The 22,847-nt window shown below is 36.4% G+C and overlaps 1 protein-coding gene across 2 annotated transcripts in view; it reads left to right on the top strand.

Annotated features, from left to right (window-relative positions):
- SLC44A1 (solute carrier family 44 member 1) overlaps positions 1–22,847 on the top strand; it is a 117,392-nt gene that overhangs the window by 33,869 nt on the left and 60,676 nt on the right. For both annotated transcript variants that reach the window (XM_087716221.1, XM_087716220.1), the window contains exons 3-4: positions 486–628; positions 6,559–6,695. In XM_087716221.1, the coding sequence (XP_087572347.1) occupies positions 486–628; positions 6,559–6,695 (280 nt within the window). The remainder of the gene's footprint in view (positions 1–485; positions 629–6,558; positions 6,696–22,847) is intronic.

The following is a 22,847-nucleotide window of genomic DNA, read 5'->3' as shown; positions in this document are numbered from 1 at the left end:
AATAAATTCTATTCCAGCATAGAATTCCTTATTGTATAGATAATAATGGTCAGATCCTTACCAACATGTGATTAAATATGATTAATCAAATGCACTTCTAGTCATTGTTACCATCTGAGCTTCTGTATAGTATCTTGATTCAAAAAAACATATTCAAATTTCAAGGCCATAAATAAAGATGTGATAACCTGGACTTATAAATTCATTGTATCTATGGTTCTAGTGTATGGCTTTCTCTTGGATGCTAATTTTACAACATGCATGTCATAGGTATCATGATGTACACACCTGATTTTCCTATTTTCTCTTGGGCAATCATGCTTTTACTTTAAAAAAAATTATAGTCTTTCAAAGGAAAGAGAATGAAATTGGAATAGAAAAGGGAATGCAGTTTTATATAGCGACCTAACAGAAAGGCATAGTTTTGAAAATGGCATTTCTCTTAGAGCATGTCACTGAAAACTTTCTCAATTTATTTCTTCCAGGGTTTTATTTGTGGCTTTTCAATAGCTACTGGAGCAGCTGCAAGATTGATTTCAGGATATGATAGTTACGGAAATATCTGTGGACAGAAGAATGTAAAAATAGAGGGAATAGGCAACAGTGGTCTAGATCTTACAGAAAAAAAGTAAGTATATAATCTAAGGACTACTATTTCAATCCCCCCCCCCCTTAATTCTTTCTTGGAGACTGCCTGGATAAGTGCTGCAGTTTTCCTGGCAAGATTTTTCAGAAGTGGTTTGCCATAGCTTTCTTTTTTGAACCGAGAGAAAGTGATTAGCCCAAGGCCACCCAGATGGCTTTGTGCCTAAGGTGGGACTAGAAATTATGATCTTCTCATTTCTAAGGTGGGACTAGAAATTATGATCTTCTCGTTTCTAGCCTGATGTTGTCATTTTGGTTCGCAAGATTAAGTAAACAATAAGTAAAACATTTTATTACAAGATTAGACCCTGCTGTTTTAGTCAAAGAATTTCTTTTCCAGATGTTTTCTATATTTGGAGGCTTGTGCATACTTTTGTGCAAATATTCCTGTGAATCATTTGAAATTTAGAATCTCTTTGCTGCTTTCACACAATTTAGCTCTTATGCAAATACACTTGTGTTTTTCTATTTGACCTGCTCACAAGATGATGCCCTGTTGTTTGCAGCAAGATATTTTTTATTACAGCTATGGCAATATTAATGTTACACAAACCAAAAGAATCATGGAAATTGTTTCTGAAAACATTCAAAAATTCACTGTTTCTCACATCTTTACTCTACATAAACTGTCATGGCATTAGATATCCTAATAAATTATTCCAGGTATTATTCCAGTTACATCTGATGCAAGATCAGACTATTTGCATTCAAAGAAGTTTTGAATATCTAAAGTGTAAGTGGACCTCTAGAGAACTATATTTAATTATGACTAAGGCATATTTCCACTGTAAATATAAGGGACAGCTAATTGAAAGTTAAGCCCAAAGAAAGATTGGTGATTGAAATCAAAGCAGAGCCAGAATATTCTGTTTCTAATACTTTAAACATTAGAACTTAATTGCAACTTATACAGATGCTCTGTGCCCTGGGGCATTAAAACATGTATCTTGGATTTAGCATAATGAGTGAATGACATTGTGACTTATCAACAGTGATGATAATGACAAAAGATATAGAAGGGAGAATGGGCACTTTTAAAAAAAAGAGTCCGGAACCTTTTTTTAAAAAAAATGTGGCACTGAGGTGATATGTGTGCTCATACAAATGATTAGTTTTGCAGCATGTTAATAAAAGTTTGTGAAAGTGATGGTACAAGAGAGAAAGACCTTATATCACAGCAGAGTTATCTCTGAGTAGGGATGATATTTCATCACTTTATGGCTTTCAGAATTGATGAAACATGAATTTTCTGGAGTAGTCTCTGAGTGGATTGGAAATATAAAGCTGCTGGGATCACCAAAGCAATAGTGGCACCAGTAACATAACAGGAACAACAATCAGCTGTTTGGCACTGGTTAAACTACTATTTAGGTACTGTTGCTCAGCTAATGAGGATTTGGCAGCATGGAGATGTCAGTGGAACTGCGTTATATTCTTTGTGATTGTGAGAAAGACAGTGATAGCGAAATATTCCTGGATTGGCCTTGGGATACTATAGTTGGTTTGGACATTTTTTTTGAGGTTGAGGGATGAATGTTATTATTGTGTGGTCCCCTATCCCCCCCTTGCATGAGAGTTGAGGGAGAAAAGTTCACGCTATCTTATATTACCTCATGAATATTGTTATTTTGTTTATCCCTGATTACTTGGGTCAGTATGGCATAGTTGGGGGGAGTGGTTTTTGATGAGGTATAGATATGGGTGTGGCACAGAATATAGGCTGCTGATTAAAATGAAGGCTATGGAGTCCTGGAAAAAGGTACCTTTGACATCTGACCATTAAGCTAATTGAATGGTTGGTGTGTTATTGACCCTCGGAGAAAGGGTAGGAGTGGGTGGAGATTGGTGGTTTGGGGGAGGGAGCGGGGCAGAAAAATGGCAAGTGATAATATGGTAGTGACAGACTAAACCCAAAAAGGGTAAAAGACAATGTTACTCATTTACAATAGTTTGCATCCTTAAAAAGTCTACAAGGCAAGTTAGTATTCTGAATGCATATGCATTTGTGTGCACGCCTGAAAGCAAAATGAGGAATGAAAATTCTCCACAGTGCTAGCCTCTCTGCGTTCATGGTGCAAAACTACATGTCGATTTCACACCTTTTAAATAGATACTTATGGTGACAATGTTTGAATAGAAGAGATTTTATTTATCTTCAAGAAGGAAAATAGGCTTGTTGTATTTCAAAGTTCAGTAAGTCTTTATCATTCTATTCATCCATTTGTTATATGGACCAAATTGATCTAAGCCTCTCTAATTGTCTCTGCAAGATGTACTTCTGTTTCTTGAACAAAATCTTAGATAATTTTGTTTTTTCCTAATATGGCTGTAAAAGATTCCTTTAAAAAAACTAAAGATTTGTAATAAACATTTAGGGAAAAAAGGAAGGGGGTATGAAATAATTATGTGTACAATTCATGAACATGCGCTAAAACCATCTGCTATCTTGGCTGCTGAACAGATGGAGAAATTTTTGTGGCAATCTCAGGAAAATGGAAAAAAAAAAGTGGAATGTAATAATAGTTATACTACACTATAGCAATACTATTCATGAGCCAAGATAGAATACTAACTTTCTACATTTCAAAATGTGACAGATGCATTTTAGGATGTAAGAAACAACACATTGAACAAGCAATTATAATATCCTGTATCATATAACCAAGTATCCCCAAAGAACTATTGTTACAAGGAGAGTATTCAGTTCACATGGAACAGAAATCCAAACTCATCAATTAATTACTATATTTTGTTTTCTTAAAATTTCATTTGTCCTGAAATGCTTAATTAACAAATTAAAAAGTGTGTGTGTGTGTGTGTGACTTGATCTAATGATACATTGATAGCTTTAATGAGTCAACAGGAGCTAAATCACTTAGTTTAGGCTGAGATTTTATCTGCCTTGTCTTTTCTGCTTCTTCAAGGCCTGCTGAAAATAAAAATCAAAAGTGTAAGCAGAGAGCTGGAAGATACGCAGTGGCCTTTATCGTTTTAATCTAATGCTAAGGTTTATTGATTGCAGAAGCAATGTCCATTAATGAAGGATTGGATAGTAGAAGAAAGCTGGTTTCCTTTATAATGAGACAGTTTATTTGTATCAAAGTGAAAAAGCTCCTCTATGGAAAGTTTGAAAACATGTTCAAAAATATTTTTAGCCCAACATTTTCTTAATATTTTCAAGTTTGGCATCTCAGTTTCTAGACACACACAGAGAGATACCTAGAAGTATCTATATATATCATAACAACCCCATAGATGTTCCCATAGTTACACCTTTACCCCCAAAAAACCTGGTCACCTAAAACAGCTCTCTGTCAACCCACTCTATTGGTGCAATAAGAGAAGAAAAAGAAAAAAGCTTACATTTTGCTTCCCTTATCATCATAAAGTAATCATTAGAAAGGCTCTTACCTCTGTTTAGACAGGTTTACTCTGCATAATACATACAATGTTGGCTCGCTCATCCACAATTAAATCATGGATAAGGAGAGTGTTATTACAGTTGATTGTATTTTAAAATAGTAAGGGCAGGAATCCAGATCACTGGATCATTGGTGATCAAGCATTGGGGCAGAACAACAAGGTGCTGCATTCAGTGCCAAATACCGAGGCAGCTTTCTCAGAATTTTTTTTACTGTTAACATCCTTTGCTTAGCTCATTCTGGACATTTGTTTCCCTGAAAACATCTCTAGAGTTTGTACTCTTTTCTGACCTGACTCTTTATTTTTCCTGTCTTTTCCTGTCTTCACTAATGCAACCATATTGACTTCTTGTGCAGTCATACTGACATTTTGACATATCTATTTTTTCCTCCGCTGGGGAATTGTTTGCAGACAATTGTACTTACCTACTGTACTTATTAAAACCTACATGTTAAAGTATGCTTGACTTTGCTCAATTTTTATTTTCTTAAAATGAAGAAAGCCAATGTCATTTTCCGCAATATTCTTGCTCCTTCTACTTGCTTAAATATCTTGCTTATTTTCTATATGTTGTGTAAGAAATAGGCAATTGTTATGACTGTCACTTTTATTTGCTGTTTTTGAGTATTCTTTGAAAATACATATCCTAATCTTTATGGTTCTTTGTAAAATAGGTCAAAAGAAAATCAAAAGGGTTGGTTGATGGATGAAAGGATACTATTTCAGGAATTAATGGCAATAGTAATATTATAATGGGTGGGTAAAGTAACTAACATACCATCCTGTGATTATTTCATGTGCTTTCTGTGTAGTTCTACAGTATATAGCATAAATCAATATTACATACTATATTCTGAAATAGCAAGAAAAATGCAGGTGTAATATCACTGATCCTAAGAGCCCTCATTTCTGCATTGAGATCACTTGGTTTTTTTTGGTTTCCAGATGTGTTGAGGATAGCAAAATTGCCAGTGGAAAAGTTTCTAAGGTGAGCAGTTTGGGAACTCTTATTTCATCTTAGAAGACTACTTCATGGTGCTGATCACAGCTAAATAATTACTTTCCTGCAACTGTTACATGACCCCAAACCATTCATCAAAATGGCTTCCAAACAAATATTCTTGGCTTTTAAGACCTTTGTCAGGGATGCTTCTCAAGAGTTTCCCTTTCAGTCAAAAACAAAAAAGAAGTCTTTTCAATTGTGTGTCAAGCCTATCTGCAAGCCCCCTAAACCTCACTCTATAAATAAATTGTGGACAATACAGGTAGTCCTCAACTTACAAGTATTAGTTTAATGACTGTTCAAAATTAAAACAACACAGAAAAAAATGATTTACGACCAGTCCTTACAGCATTCCCATGGTTGATAATGTGATTATAATTTTGGCATTTGTCAACTGGCATGCATTTACAATAGTTACGGCCTCCTGGGATCATGTGATCACCATTTGCGATCTTCCCAGCCAGCTTCCGACAAACAAAGACAATAGGGGCAGTTGGATTTGCTTAATGGCTACTTGATTCACTTAACAACTGCAGAGATTTGTTTAACGAAGGATATGAAAGGAGCCCCCAACTGGGCATCCCTGGGTAATGGTCATGTCACCAGCTAATCCTTTCAACCCGGAATCACCTTAGAGCTTCTGACACGAGTGCAATGTGAATGATAATTGGAGTACTACATATATATTATGAATTTAAATATCAGATTCATAATATAGTAGGCTCTTAGTTTCTCTAAACCTATGAACAAGGACAAGCAATTTTTTTGGTGTGAAGGATACATTTAAAAAATAATGTTGCTCCTTAACTGCCTCAAAGTACATGATAGTAATGTAATTTGATAGTACAGGATGACCATTGTTATAGTTAGCAAATCAGGTGGGATGGTAATATATAGTATGATTATTCTGCAGCCTTTGATGTGGAATTGCATTATGTTAAAAAGTGGAGATTGTGAAGTTTCCAGGTTAACATGTTGGGACCATTCTGTAACAGTGGATATATTGTTATGTTTCTGAATGAGATAAAATCAATACATACTTTAACAGACTTTCTTTCAATGCTTGATTACTTGTTGCTTTAGCTCTTATTGCATTCATTTAAAGCAAAATGCAAAGTGTTTAGCAAAAATATAGCCAACTTAAGATTGTATATGGGCAACCAAACTTTGTAGTTCACTACCTAGAAATGCATTTTAGGAATGGTATAGTCAGATGTAACTAGAAAAATGCTGACTATTCAGAAAGACGTATGTTGTATGTGAGTAGATGTCACATGAGTTGCTAATGGTTTTCTTTGTGGTGATTCCATAATACTAAATATAGATATTTAACATCCATCATCATTACAGAGAGGCACCACTGTAATATTGTGGAAGTGTATAATTAAATAAATGCTATGTTATATAGTGCTTTTACTTCTAAAAATTGAAAATTCTGATTTAGGTTCTTTATCTATATTAACATGTATGTGCATTTTTTCCTTAAGGTTTGTGTTTTTTCTGGAGCCATGCAATGTAGATTTAGTACGTCGGAAGATCAAGTCCATTGCTCTCTGTGTATCAGCATGCCCACGTAGTGAGTTGAAAACTCTGGATGATGTTCAGAAATTTGCAGATATTAATGGTAAGATGAATACAATTTTATTTCTCATTTTACTAAAGTATTATTTGGAAATAACTAAGAACACATAAAAAGGAAACCATCATGCATTGTGTTTAAACAGGCTTTTCTTTTTCTCAGAATAAAGTGCTTCATCTACAATAGTTGAAATATATATGATCTTATAAACTTTACATATTAAAGAAACAAAACAAGATACTGTTTTTCTTAAGTGCTCTCTCTTCATATCTGAATGTTATAGATTTAATTGGACTTGAGGAATTAAAGCTCATAAAATTAATCAAATTTTCCTAGTGGGTGACAAGCCCACACCAACCACATTAACAATGTTGATACAATGTCCCTAGTTTTTGTTCTGAGGCTCTGCACTGTTCTTTGATGTTACACTTTGTAAAAAGACTAATGGTCCAAGAATGGTTCCAGCAAAGATAGTTTTAATGAGAAAGCAAAATTATGTATTTGTATTTATTAGATTTATACCCTGCCTTTTCTCTACAAGCTCAAGGAGGCATCTATAGTTTCCAAGGTTTTTTCTACAACAAAACTTACTGAAGTAGATTGGCAACTAAGAGAAAATAACTGAATACAGACTTGAGATTGGCTCTATTCTTAATCCAACATCCTAACTACATGTAATCTTTGATTTACAACCATTCTTTTAGTGATCATTTGAAGTTACAATGGTACTGAAAAAAATGACTTATGACCATTACTGTATCTCCAAGGTCATCTGACCAAAATTCAGATGTTTGGCAACTGATTCATATTTATGATGGTTGCAATATTCGATGGTCATGTGATCACCCCTTCTGATAAGCAAAGTCAATGGGGAACCCAGATTTACTTAACAACCATGTTATTAACTTAATTGATTTTGGAATCAATTGTGATTGTAAATTGAGAACTCTCTATAAACAACATTTCCTTTCCCTCCTTTCTCATCCCTTCCTCTTTCCATCTTTCCTGGAATAGTTGAGTGAATTACTTTCTTTTTACATTACTAGGTGCCAGAAATGTATGTTATTAATAAATACTGATTATTCTGATATATATGCATAGACTGTTCCTAAATTGCAAATATGTTTGGAGTAAAGTGCTTCTGAAAATTTATTTGTATGCTTTTATTTAAAACAAATATATTAAAAGAGTTAACAGAACTTATAGAGGAATAGGAGTCTTTATGTGGCATTCTCCAATGCATCATACTGAACTAGAATCAGAGCTGCACATAAAGTGCCAGATGCTAAGAAGAATTCTAGTCAGATTTATATTCTAGTATGCTGGTTTTCAGTGTCTAAGAAGGTTTTTAGAACTTATCAATAGAATATTAAGTGATGCATTAAAACCTACATTTCAATAGATGTGAGTCAATATGATTTGTTGTTTATGCCAATTTGACAAAAATGTGCCCTAAATGATACAAGGTGAGAAGGAAGTGACACCATGGTGACACCATAGCATTATATACAAATTGTGGTATATTTTGTAGTGTTTTAGACAAAACACAAATCTGGAAAAAATATTACTTTTCACTTTGCTTACAGAAATGGAAACTGTTTGGCTTCTTCAGGTAAACTTCAGAAGATTAAGCAAGCTATATTTCTAACTCTATTCCAATAAGAATATTCATTGAATTAATGAATATTAAAATAATACTAATGGTGGAGTTTGCTAGTTTATATTTGTCATAATTTTATTTTGTGTATTTCTGAAGTTTAATTCTGTTGCACCATCTCATAAAGGCTTTTAAATTAGCATCATCATCTTAATCCAGAGCATTAGATTTTATCCGAAAAAACAGTTCTAATTTCTTTTCACCTTATGCAACCTAGAGGAGCAGCTGCTTGTTCTCAAATTAAGCAAATTAGATGTTAGACAGAATAACAAAACAATAGGAATAAGAAAAAAGAAATTATTATTATACAATTGTATCACAGCGGCCAGTTGTTTCGCCAGATTTGGCATTGGTTACTAGTCGGGCCCCACCCAGGGGCCTAGGATGTTGTAACATATTTTCGTAATATGCGTGCAGATCCAAGCAGTGTGGCTTTTTGCATTTGACTGATGGTGATTTTGTCAATTTTTAACTGTTTTAAATGTAATTCCAGTGCTTTTGGAATAGCACCCAGTGTGCCGATTACCCCTGGAATTACCACTGCTGGTTTGTGCCATAGTCGTTGAATTTCGATTTTTAAGTCCTGGTATTTTGCGATTTTTTCATGTTCCTTCTTGGCGACCCTGCTATCACCTGGTATTGCGATGTCTATGATTGTGACCTTATTTTTCTCAACCAGTGTGATGTCTGGTGTATTATGCGCCAGTATTTTGTCCGTTTGTATGCAAAAATCCCACGAGATCTTGACCATCTGATTTTCAATGACTTTTTCAGGCTGATGTTCCCACCAGTTTGTTGCTGTTTTAAGATTATAATTTTTGCACAAATTCCAATGGATCATTTGTGCTACTGAATTGTGCCACAATTTATAATCAGTCTGTGCGATTTTTTTTACAGCAGCTGAGTATGTGATCAACGGTTTCATCAGACTTTGCAAAGTCTGCATTTGGCATCATCAGAGGATTTTTCGATTTTGGCCTTAATGGCATTTGTGCGGATAGCTTGTTCTTGCGCAGCCAGGATTAGTGACTCTGTTTCTTTCTTTAATGAACCTGTTGTTAACCATAACCAAGTTTGTTCACCGTCCACTTTATCTTTTATTTTTTCCAGAAATTGGCCATGCAGTGCTTTGTTCTGCCAACTCTCCATTCTTGATTTTATCACATGTTTTCTATATTCTTGTTTCGTCTGTTGGTCCTTCAATAGATATTTGTTCTTTACTTCGATTAATAGATGTTCTTGACTTTCTTTTAAATAATCAGCCAATGCATGTTTTTCTTCTTCAACTGTTTGTTTCACTTGTAATTATCCTCTGCCACCTGATTTTCGGGGCACATACAGTCTATCAGTATCACCACGTGGATGTAAACTGTAGTGCATTGTCATTAGTTTCCTGGTTTTTCGGTCCAAAATGTCCAAATCAGCTTGGGTCCAGTTAACTATACCAGCTGTGTATCTTATAACTGGTATTGCCTAGGTATTTATGGCTTTGATTGTATTTCCACCATTCAATTTAGATTTCAAAATTTTCCTAACTCTGTTGGTGTACTCTCGCCTGACAATAGTTTTTACTTCTCCATGCTTGATGTTATCCAACTGCAGAATGCCTAAGTATTTGTAGGCTTCATTTTTGTTGCATTTAATTAGTTGGCCATTGGGCATTTCATTTCCCTCACATGCAGTGATTTTGCCCCTTTTTATGGATACAGTGGCGCATTTTTCCATGCCAAACTGCATTGAAATATCGGTGCTAAATACTCGGACTGTGTTTGTCAGTGATTGGATTTCTATTTCTGACTTTCCATAGAGTTTCAAATCATCCATATATATTGAGAAATTTTTTCAGCTTCTTTTCATTTTTTTAAAGATTACTGATAGTGGGATCATCGCGATGATAAAGAGAAGAGGGGAAAGTGAATCACCCTGGAAAATTCCTCGCTTGATATTAACCACTCCATAGTTCTCATTCCCTACTGCCAACTCAGTTCTCCACTGTTTCATTGCCTTTTCAGTAAAGGATGTAATATTTTTGCTAATGCCAGTTGTTTCTAAGCATTTTATGATCCAACTATGTGGCAATGAGTCAAATGCCTTTTTGTAATCAATCCAGACCATATTCAAGTTCATTTTTCTGTTCTTACAATTTTCTAATATCATTTTATCAATTAGGAGCTGATCTTTTGTGCCCCTGCTCCTTCTTTTGTTGCCTTTTTGCTCTACTGGCAAGATGTTATTTGTTTCCAAATAATCCATAATGTTATCTGCAAATTGCCTGAATTTCCTCAAGTTCAACTTCACTAAACACTTTATTTCGTATAATAAATCGCCTTTGATCTGCTAGTCGTTGTTCACTAACATTTGAATCTGGATATTGTTGTTTCCATAATCCATACATTCGCTTTAAAAGGCCTCTTTTTTCTTTTTTAGATTTCAAAATTTTCCTAACTCTGTTGGTGTACTCTCGCCTGACAATAGCTTTTACTTCTCCATGCTTGATGTTATCCAACTGCAGAATGCCTAAGTATTTGTAGGCTTCATTTTCATTGCATTTAATTAGTTGGCCATTGGGCATTTCAATTCCCTCACATGCAGTAATTTTGCCTCTTTTTATGGATACGGAAATCCCACTTATTGTTGTTTCCATAATTCATACATTCACTTTAAATAACCTCTTTTTTCTGGCTCTGAGTTGTAGTAACAGGCCATTATGGCACGGTTTTCATCTGCACTATATTTTTGTCGTTTTGTTGGCTGGTCCACTTGTAGCCCACTTGTCGACGGATGTCCAGGGACCCCAACATCCGCCGCGGCCCTTGTTAACCCGCGCGACGACCGATGCAGTATACAATTTTTATTCGTTTCTTTCAGCATATTATAAGGGTTGGCGGGTTTTTCTTTATGGGGCCAGGTTGCCAACCTGACCCCAACCCTCCTCCTTTCTCATCCGGGCTTGGGACCGGCAACAGTGGAGTTATTATTATTATTAATATTATTATTATTAGTTTTATTATTAGTCTTATTATTATCAGAGACAATTCCATAGTTGAACTTTTATTACACATTTTAAAGATAGTACATAAGCAAACATAAAAGATAAATGAATAAATAAGGAATTAAAACACCATAAATATGATAACTTTCTAGCATATTTAAATATGAATAATTGAATATATATCAAGATTAAAAATTGTTATTAAGCTCTAAGTTAAACATGAATATTGAAAACCATGGTCAACACAGTATATAATTCACCAAGATTATGTGCTACAATAAATTCAATCTACTTTGCTAAGAATCTGCTCTGATTATCTTGTAAATTTAATTATCTGGTAAAAGATAATTATATTGTATATATTGTATAAGTATATATGGATTCTCTTCATTGAAAAATCAAAATTCTTGAGGGGTTTTGATTGATTGGATTTATAGGGCTTCCCAACTCAGCTAGTGTAAATTATATACAGTAAGAAACAATAAACTAAAATAATCACATAACATTAAAAAAATACGCAAGATATAAAATAAATATGACAAAACATGCAAATGGAACAATCAGAAGGGGATTTCCGATAGCTAAATCTGGCTCCAGTTTCTGCCTCGGTTTACCTTCCCAATAAGCCACGGAATCAGAAGGTCATTTAAAAGCAATTAATTAGGGTACCCCTATGAAAAGGGGAGAGCCTCAAGACCCATTTTACATTCCTTTTTATAATTAACACAACAGAGAAAATGCAAGAGGGAACTTGATTGGATGGGATAAAAGTAACTTCCCCTTTGCATAGGAAATCAGTTACATGTTAAATATTTGCATCCCGTAATGTCATACATATTAATTAAAATGAGGTCTGATGTAAAAAATGTTGCTTGGAATTAATGAAGAGACAAACCAGACCCCCATTTGCACTAACAAACTTTTTTTTTTATCAGCCAGTTTATCTTTCCAGTTTAGGAATGTTAAAAGCTATCAATTAATCCATACAGCAACAGGATAAAAGGTTTTCTTACATTCCAGTCTGTAATGAGCCGTAGTACCATTTTAAAAGAGAGAAAAATAAGTTACATTAAAAGACAAAGTAACTATTTAATTAACAAATTACCAAATTCATGTCATGCAACCCTCACGTCTCTCAACTGGATCCAAGTACCTGGGGAAAAAGTCAGGTTGTGGTGCATAGATGTTGCACAAACCCATATAACATAGTTGAGGAATGGTTTCCAATTTGAATTGAATTCTATATCAGGTTTACTTTTAAGATTCTAAATACTGAAGCATACTCCCTCAACTTAGCTATTCTTCCAATATGAGGATCAAACAACCTTTTCAATAAGAAGTATGATTATAATATCTGCAGCAATTTGCAAAACAAACCTAATTCAGCATGAAGGAATTGAGTTTGCAGGACTATATAGTTTTGTAAAATACCGTAAGAATATCACAAGTTGGAATAGCAACTTAATTCAAAAACAAAAGTCTTGCCTTGCTGGGTACAATTTTGTATGTGAGAGAGCCTATTCCTATTTGAATTTAGTTAGATCAGTGGTTCCCAAACTTTTTCAGTCCACCGCCCCCTTGGTACTACAAACTGATCCTCAGTGCCCCCCACCCAGTGGTGGAATTCATTTTTTTTACTACTGGTTCTGTGTGCGTGGCTTGGTGGGTGTGGCTCGGGGGTTCATGTGACTGGGCGGTTTGTACGACGGAAGGAAGATAGTAACAGTAAAATTCAAAAATGTAACAATTAATTGCACATTTATTCAAAATCCAATTTAAAAACCTTTTTAGTTAATATTAATTCAACAAAATTGTTGAACATGATCCAGTGATACCAGGTTTTCAAAGTCTGATAGTCATTTATCAAGAACCTTAGTAACTAGTAACTTAGTAAACTCAGTAAAATTTAGTAACTACTTTACTGTTCAGTAAATTCTTAATATGATGGATGGGCTTGATGAAGTGATACCAGTTTCCCAATGTCTGGTTTTAAGTCACTTAGCAGGAGTCTTAAATCACCACGTTCAGTAATATGGAGTCAATTTCTTTGCTTGGAGAGAAGTTGGATGACCACACTGAAGCCACGTTCCACCAAATATGATGTTGGAAATGCAACAAGGAGCTTCTTAACCACTGTCCATAGTGCAGGATAGCAATCAGAAATTTCTTTCTGTAACCAAAACTCTTGATACGATTTCTTGAACTTTGGCTTCAGCTCAATGTCATTTTGCAGCTCTAACCCTAACCCTAACCCTCCACTACCCCATCTTCCTCAGTATCTGAAAATGGATTTATCACCCAATCTGGAATTTCCATCAAAAAATGATCCTGATATCACTCAGACATCTAAGTCTTAGAATGTCAAAGAAACAACTTTAGCTGGATAGTCACATCCCTGCAATAACACTGTAATTTTCAGTTTCATTAATTTCCACAATATCAACACTAGCTTTGCTACTAACCCCTTCCAAACCATCTGCATAGTCTTTAAGATTTGGCGGTCTAAGTATCAAAAATGGTTGACTCACATCACACATCTAAGCAAAACTGAAGTACAATCTATTTTTTCCTTTAAAAATATATATATATATCAATTTTAAGATTTATATTACTGTTTTCATCCAGCCCCCATCCAAAAATGGCAAGAAACTCTGGTGTCACTTTTTTTAAGCAACCGTGGACAGATAATTGCTCATACATGCCTTAATATTATTGTCTAAGTTTCTTATTGGCTATGCTAACCAAGAGATGCTCTGGTCATTGTTAACCCTGCTGCAAAATTTATGTGTGCACATATCCACACATACAAAGGCATACAATATAATCTTATCTCCTTCAGATTGCCAATTATTTTGCACGACACAGACATTCTGCCTTTAAATGCTTAAATGGTTTCAATGACTAAACTTTTGCTTGCCGAACCAACTATTCAAAACTAGTAATTCCTCAAGAAGAGAGGATGGGAATGGGGATATTTCAAAAACTAAACACATATCCTAAAAGAAAATCCACCCATGACCAGCATTGAGTGGAGCTTTAATAGCTTTAGAATAAATGAGCTGGAAGGGACCTTGGTGGTCTTCTGGTCCAGCCCCCTGTTCAAGCAGGAGAACCTATACCAGAGGTCTTCAAACTTGGCAACTTTAAGACTTGTGGACTTCAACTCCCAGAATTCTCCAGACAGCTATGGACTTCAACTCCCAGCTATGCTGGCTGGAGAATTCTGGGAATTGAAGTCCACAAGTCTTAAAGTTGCCAAGTTTGGGGACCCCTGATCTATACTATAGTAGTATATACATACAGTATACTATACCTATATCAGAGAAAGCTCCCATGAGTTTAACAACACCCATATTTCCAAGACTAGAAACTGCTACATATCTTCCAATTTTGGTCTCACAATCTTGTATCATTGGTACATTTTCTGTTTTCTGTTTTCCAATGTTATGGTGAATTGACTCTTGCCATTGTCAGCATATATATAGGTTATGATATTTTTCATGTATACTTTTTGGAATCATTCTTAGTTAAATATTTGCAGTTTTAATTCAAATATTTTCAATATTCACAACATGTGTGTAGTATAAACTAAGATTTAGGGAAAGCTGGTTTGCCTTTCTTTTGAGATTTGCAAAATCATCTTTGAATCTTACTCTTACCATAATTTCCTCAATAATTAATTAAATTAAATCAATTGTTCTTTACAGTCTTGCAAATTTCTGCTACACTGCCCCAGGTTGTTAAAGACCTTTTTGTGCATCTAAAATTATTACTGCTATATTCTATTTTTTATTCTTCTTCTCCATTATCTTCTTGTATATTTACAAAGAATATAGTTGCTTGAAAAATTATGCAACTGCTATTATTTCTGATTATTTATTTCCCGTGATTATTTTTATAACTGATGGAAGGTGGCTAACACACACAATACTCTTTCCTCCATTATTTTGTGAGCTGGGCTGAGAGAGCCCAAAACATGTAAAAAGTGTGTATGTAACAGTTTATTCCCTTTCTCTTGCTGTTTGTCTTTCTCTGGTGGCGCAGTGGTTAAATGCAGCACTGCAGGCTACTTCAGCTGACTGCAGTTCTGCAGTTTGGCTGTTCAAATCTCACCGGCTCAGGGTTGACTCAGCCTTCCATCCTTCCGAGGTGGGTAAAATGAGGACCCGGATTGTTGTTGGGGGCAATATGTTGACTCTGTAAACCGCTTAGAGAGGGCTGAAAGCCCTATGAAGCGGTATATAAGTCTAACTGCTATTGCTATTGCTATTCTGAGTTGATATACAAAAGGTTTTCTATATAGTTTGCCTTTTCCAAATGATTTTGACATTTTACTTTCTTTTGAAAGTTTTCCATATCCAATAAATCTAAACATTATAATTTTATTTGACTTTGTTTAACTCCCTAAGTACTTGTCTTCTTGGACTGGTTTTGTGGTGATTCTTTTGTTTTTCTTTCAGTTGTGATTTCCATCTATTTTTACATAAAGAAGCTTTTGTTTGTTGTCTCAGCAGTTATTTCTTTTGTCCCCAACAGTCTTCGAGTTCTCCATGTATATTTAATGTTTAGTTATTTACGCTTAGTTCTTAGGACTTTTGCAAGAAATATGAATTGTCGTCTTTTTTAACATTCTTTAAATCTTTAAAAAAAAACATTTTCAAATATTTGCATTTGCTTCCCTTCTACAGTTAAGTGGGCCTCAATCTGCTGTTTTAGAATAGCATCTCTCCTTCTCTTGTGCAAAAAACTTAGGAGGATATTCCAAGAGACTTCTTCTTTGTGTAAATATAAAATTTATTCTAAAAAAATATTTAATATGTACAAAGTCTTTGCTTTTGCTGAATTTTTAATATTTCTACTGGTGATTTCCCCCCTTATTTTTGCCCCTTTCACTCATGGGCTTCAACTATCTTGTCCCTTGTCTTGACATTATTTGTTTCTTTCCTCTTCTTTCTTTGCAAGTAGTAAAAATATTTTCGATAGACAATGTTTTCTTGTTCTACTGCTGTAACCAATCATTGCTTCTTTCTAATTATTCCATTTTATAATAAATCATGAATCTTCTTTACCTCTTGTAATATTTCTCCTGTTGTTATCTTCTTATAACATTCTTAATTCTCTTTATTAACTTCTTTCTATGACAAACATCTAATGAACATACGTTAAAAAACATTTTTACCACTTTTTAGCTTTCTGTTTGCCATCAATTTCTGCAAGTTTATCTAAAACTGTATCTTGTATGTAAATTCTGTTGTGTAAATTCATGATCAACAGCAAGAATATATGCAATCCTTAAATCCATTTAATTTTTTAATTGGAATGTGTTAATTTAATGTATGTTCTTTGGAGCCATCTAATAAATCATCTTATATTTTGCAATAAAAAAAATGAGCTGACAAGTGACTCAAGATGAGCCTCCACCCAGTTTCCCGCACTGTTGTTGTTGTTGTTGTAATTCTTTATGAATCACAAGTACTTACAGTAGTTATTAGTTGAAACCCACAACTTGAATGTTTAGAATGTTTGTTTGTTTTTTTAGAATGTTTATTAACATTTGTAGGCCGCCCTTTTCCCTGAGGGGACTCAGGGCGGCTCACATAAAATCAGGAAGGGGGGAATACAAACAATGACGTAGACACATATAATAAAAATAATAAGCAACATTCATTCATCATTCGGGAGGGGCGACTATCCTTGTCCCCAGGCCTGACGGGCTAGCCAGTTCTTAAGGGCTGTGCGGAAGGCCTGGACGGTGGTGAGGGTAAGAATCTCCACGGGGAGCTCGTTCCAAAGGGTCGGGGCTACTACTGAGAAGGCCCTCCTCCTTGTAGTTGCCAGCCGGCACTGGCTGGCCGATGGAATACGGAGGAGGCCCAATCTATGAGATCGAATTGGTCGCAGGGAGGTAATTGGCAGAAGGCGGTCTCTCAAGTACCCAGATCCACTACCATGCAGGGCTTTATGGGTGACTAATAGCACCTTGAAGCGCATCCGGAGATCGACAGGTAGCCAGCGCAGCTCGCGGAGGATAGGTGTTATGTGGGTGAACCGAGGCGCACCCACAATCACTCGCGCGGCCGCGTTCTGCACTAGCTGAAGTCGCCGGATGCTCTTCAAGGGCAGCCCCATGTAGAGCACATTGCAGTATTCCAGCCTAGAGGTCACAAGGGCCCGAGTGACTGTTGTGAGAGCCTCCCGATTCAGGTAGGGTCGCAACTGGCGCACCAGGCGAACCTGGGCGAATGCCCCCCTGGTCACAGCCGTCAGGTGGTGGTCAAACGTTAGCTGTGGGTCCAGGAGGACTCCCAAGTTGCGAACCCTCTCTGAGGGGTATAAAATTTGACCCCCCAGCCTGAGTGATGGAATATTGGTCGAATCTTTGGGAGGGAAGCACAACAGCCACTCGGTCTTTTCTGGGTTGAGTACAAGCTTGTTAACCCTCATCCAGTCCATAACGGCCTCAAGGCCTCGGTTCATCACGTCTGCCGCTTCATTGAGTTGGCACGGGGCGGACAGATACAACTGGGTATCGTCCGCATATTGATGGTATCTGATCCCGTGCCTGCGGATGATCTCTCCCAGCGGTTTCATGTAGATGTTGAATAGTAGGGGGGATAAGACCGAGCCCTGAGGCACCCCATATGTTAGGGGCCTAGGGGACGATCTCTGCCCCCCCACTAACACCGACTGCGACCTGTCCGAGAGGTAGGAGGAGAACCACCGCAACACGGTGCCTCCCACTCCCACCTCCCGCAGTCGTCGCAGAAGGATACCATGGTCGATGGTATCGAAAGCCGCTGAGAGGTCAAGGAGGACCAGGATGGAGGAATGTCCTCCATCTCTGGCTCTCCAGAGATCATCGGTCAATGCGACCAAAGCGGTTTCTGTGCTGTAACCGGGTCTGAAGCCTGACTGGAAGGGGTCAAGATAGTTTGCTTCCTCCAAGGACCGTTGGAGCTGGAACTTGTTCCATTAAGATGTTAGTAATGCAAGTAAAGATCTTAATTCAGATCTAAGTGCTATCTAAGGTCAACAGAATATTTTCTTTTGTTATTACAAACACATCCTTTCTCCCTACCTCAGCTCAGGAGTCATTTGGAAAGTGGTCAAAATTGTAATGATAAAATCCAGTGTAAGAAAGTAGTTGTAATTGTAAGATTCAAAAGAGCAGAACAGTGCAGAGAAACAATAATTTATTGGTTGGATCCTTGATAGATTTGTCAAATGTTTCTGTCAGGAGAAAAAAACTAAGGGAAGTTAGCCATGGTTAGCTTTGAACAACTGCATCTATGTGGCTGCTAGATGGTAAAATGTGGCCTTGACAAAAGTGTCCAAGTATCCCCAACTTTGTTTTCTTAAATTAACATGTGGCTTAAATTCTTAAGTAATAATCCTCGAGTTGAATCTAAGAGGATTTGAGCCTTGAAATTCCATATTCTATTTTATAGTGAAAGGAAGAAATAATGACCAAGGATAAGCTTTGAAATATAGAAAATTGCATTAGGAAATGTAATTTATACAGTGAGAATCATGAATAATGACCTCGTGAAAGATTATGATTTAATAACTTCATACATTTATATTAAATAATATATAAAAGAATAAAAATATGAAAGTATTAAAAATAAATCAGTGAAATTCAATATCTCAGGTATATTTATTTTGTTCCAAATATACGAGGACATTATGAATCTAGATCACGTTTATTCATGATCACAATTGGAGTTAAATGTGTATTTATTAGTTGAGAATGCTTTCTAAGACTGATATCAAATGAAAAATGTTATTTCCCTTCAGATTCTGTAGCTATTTATTGCTTCAGAAATCTGTTGAAGACATATATTTTCCTATAGGGCATCTATAGGTAAAAATTAAATGAATATATTTTTGTTTCTCCCAATGTTTATTAAAACATCTGCCTTCATTTTTAGTATGTACTATATTTTTTGGACTATAAGACGCACCGGAGTATAAGACACACCAAGGTTTTGAAGAGGCATTTTTTTTAAAAAAAGTAGGTAGGTAGGTAGGTAGGTAGGTAGGTAGGTAGGTAGGTAGGTAGGTAGGTAGAGAGGGGGGGGAGAGAGAGAGAAAGAGAGAGATAAATACAGTAGGTAGGGAGGGAGAGAGAGGGAGAGAAAGAGGGTAGGTAGAGGAATAGAGAGAGAGAAATAGAGAGAAATACAGGAGACAGAGAGAGGTAGGGAGAGAGAGAGTAGGTAGGTACGTAGGTAGAGGGAGAGAAAGAGAGAGAAATACAGTAGATAGGGAGGGAGGGAGAGAGAAAGTAGGTAGGTAGATAGATGTTTCCAGGTGTATTTATCCATGTCCTGGAGAAATTACTGACAATCTGCAGCACCTAAGACTTTGTTTCTGCTGGCACAGCACTTGATCATTGTAATTCATAACAACCACTCAACTAAAGAACTTCCAGAAAGGGGTGGGTGGGTGGGTGGGAGTTTTTGCACTCTGCAAACTTCCCATAAATGGCCCGTTTTTCGTGAAAATGGGGCTGCTTTCCCCCCCCCCCCAAAAAGAGAGGCAGGAATAGCCTTTAGGGGGCTTGCAGAGTGCTCCTGGGTGGCGCCCCCCCCCAAAACTGCCTGTTTTTTTGTGAAAATGGGTCCGTTTTTTCTCAAACAAATTGCATGCATAGCCTTTAGGAAACTTATAGAGTGCTGCTGAGGGCTGCGGGGGCAAAAGTGGGCTGTTTTTCGGTCATTTCTGCCCTCCCCAGCACCCAGGAGCTCTCTAAAAGCCTCCATAAGGCTATGCACGGCCATTTTGGTGAAGGGGCGGGGTTTCGGAGGCAAAAAATGCTGTATTCACTGTATAAGACGCACCCAGATTTTCAGCCTCTTTTTTGAGGCAAAAAGGTGCGTCTTATAGTCCGAAAAATACTGTATGTTGATTGAATTGTTTTTAGTCTGTACTTTTCATTTTACTCTTTTTAAACCAGTTCAGAAGCTGTAGAATTGCATATTAGATCTATCTATCTATCTATCTATCTATCTATCTATCTATCTATCTATCTATCATCTATCTATATCTATCTATCTATGACTTGTTTGCCATCCATCTCACTTTGAGGTGACTAAATAATAATAAAGCAGAATATTTTGTGAAATTGCAATAACAATAGCACTCAAGTAATGTCAAGTATGATTCATCCTAATTTATTGTAACCATAGAAGATATCAAATTATTGAATAATAAAATAAGATTATATATATGTGTGTGTGTGTGTATACACACACACACACATATATAAAATAAGATTATTATTATATAAAATAATATTATATACTATTATATAATATTATTATATAATATATTATATAAAATAAGATATATATTATATAAGATATATAATATATATCTTATTTTCTTATATATTATATTCTTTATTATTATATTATGTACTGACCTTTTAGTATTCATGTTTATCAAAGAATTAACTTTATATTTGGAATACAGAGTAGGATCCTCTTTGAGATGAATCAGGATATGAATTCATTAAAAACTGAGAGAGGAAGTGTCAGAAAAGAGTTACTCGTAACAGACCAGCTCTTGGAGGTAACACCTTTCACCCCCAATTCTAGGTAGGTCATGTATGAAGCAAGTAATTTTAACGTAATGTACAAAGGAAATGAGGAATGGGAAAATAGCATAGGAATGGTGGTCGAAATTTCTGTGCAAAATTGGCTTCATAAAACTCTTAAATATTTGCTAGATGTAGCCAAATATTACTATTACAGTTTTGAAATTTATATATAGTGTTTAGTTTTATATTTCATGCTTGAGTAGGTTTTTGAGTGGATACTTTTGGAGTGAGCTTTGCAGTGTAGAATTATCTGCAGCTGACATAAGTGGATGTCATATCCACTTTTACAGTCCATATAAAATGGCTTGGAAAAAAAAACACCTGAAATAATGTTTTGTGCCTGACTTTTGGAAGTGAGAGTATCTTTCTTCATGAATTGTGTTTACATTGCTGTCTTTTAAAAAAACTGGTAGTCAAAAAGTAAAACAAATGATTCTTTTTGTTTTTTATAAAGTCCAAAGCAATTTTTGAAATGACTGTTAACTTATCAATGAAATTTTCATAGTTTACAGTTATCATTTTTCCATAGCAAAGTGTTATTGTGAACCTGCAATAGAAGGCGTGTGTTTTGGTTTGCTCACTTCGGAACAACAAGGTTTAGATGATACAAATATAAATATATAGTTTTGCAACCTTTTGGCTAAGATCAAGAATGATAGCAAAAAGTTACTGTTTGGAGATTCATTTAAAAATTATTGTATATCAATGTCAATGTTAGTTTTTAAAGCTCCTTAGGGCTCATTTAAAGTTATTAACATAATTTCTGTCTTCTCATGACATGCAGAGCTCCATAGATAATGTGTTGTATATGTTGTATAGTCTTCTATATGCCCTAAACACACTTGTAAATCTTTTTTTTTAAAGAATGCAATGGTTCAAAAAAAAAAAAAAACACAAAAGAAAATTTCCCCAAAGGGTGGAAACTTTGGGTTTGATTGTTCTTATTAGTTGGAAACATAAACTATTAGGGTGGGAGAATTACCAAAAGATTTATTAGAGAAAAGAAAGATCAGTCATCTGTAAATGTGGGGAAAAAGTGTACCAGCCTCAGCTGTGGTTCCAAGAAGTAGAATTGTCTTACAACCAGCAGTTTCCTTAAACCTACAAAAATGACAGAAGGAATGCTATTAAGATGTGCAGTGGTAACAAAAGTTCTGATGGAATATGAACGCTGACAAATTAAATAGTCTTCTAACAATCTTCCTTATAAAATAAAAGGCATCAGCTTGGGAAAGTCTATTGCATCCATTGATACCAGTTAAAAGCTATATAAATAAGTTACAGTTTAATTTAGACTAGATCAGTGGTTCTCAACCTGTGGGTTGCGACCCCTTTGGGGGGGTCGAACGACCCTTTCACAGGGGTCACCTAAAACCATCCACCTCCACTGGCATCGCCCATGCTCAGGAATGTGTCCTGAAGCAGTAGGTGCATGAAGAGCGCCGGGTGGTGAAGCAGCCTCCTCCCAGCTCCGGGTGCAACCTAGACGCCACCCCGCCTGGTCTCCACGCCAGGGAAAGACCAAGGCGCTGAAAGGGGAGAGAGACGGGTTCTTCTGGGTGGTGGATCAGCCTCAGCTCTGACAAACGTCCGAAGCAAGCGCGGCCGGCAGTGTCGCTTCAGCTCAGCTGCCTGCACAGGGGCTCGAAGGCACCCGGAGAGCAGGAGACCGCCAGGGCAGTTGGGCCACCTGCCTCAGTCAATGGGACAGGCTCTCACCCAGGCAGGCGCATGCTGGGATTCAAGCCGCCTTGGGCCAGGACGCCGCCTTTTCCGCCAGTCCTATCCTGTGGGCTAAACTTTTTGGGCCCCAGGAAGGGCTGGCAGGAGAGGCCGGAGGGGAGGACAGGCCCCTCCCACCCATTCCGTCCCGAGGAATTCCACTCAGGACGGAAGCACAGTTTGATGTAGCTTAAGCCTCCATTTAAAAATCCCATTTAAAGG

Source organism: Thamnophis sirtalis, unplaced genomic scaffold (genome assembly GCF_051295495.1).
Source record: "Thamnophis sirtalis isolate CommonGarterSnake01/CBP01778 unplaced genomic scaffold, rThaSir2_p1.2 scaffold_5, whole genome shotgun sequence".
Taxonomy (NCBI): Eukaryota; Metazoa; Chordata; class Lepidosauria; order Squamata; family Natricidae; genus Thamnophis; species Thamnophis sirtalis.
This window is presented reverse-complemented; position numbering and strand designations above follow the sequence as displayed.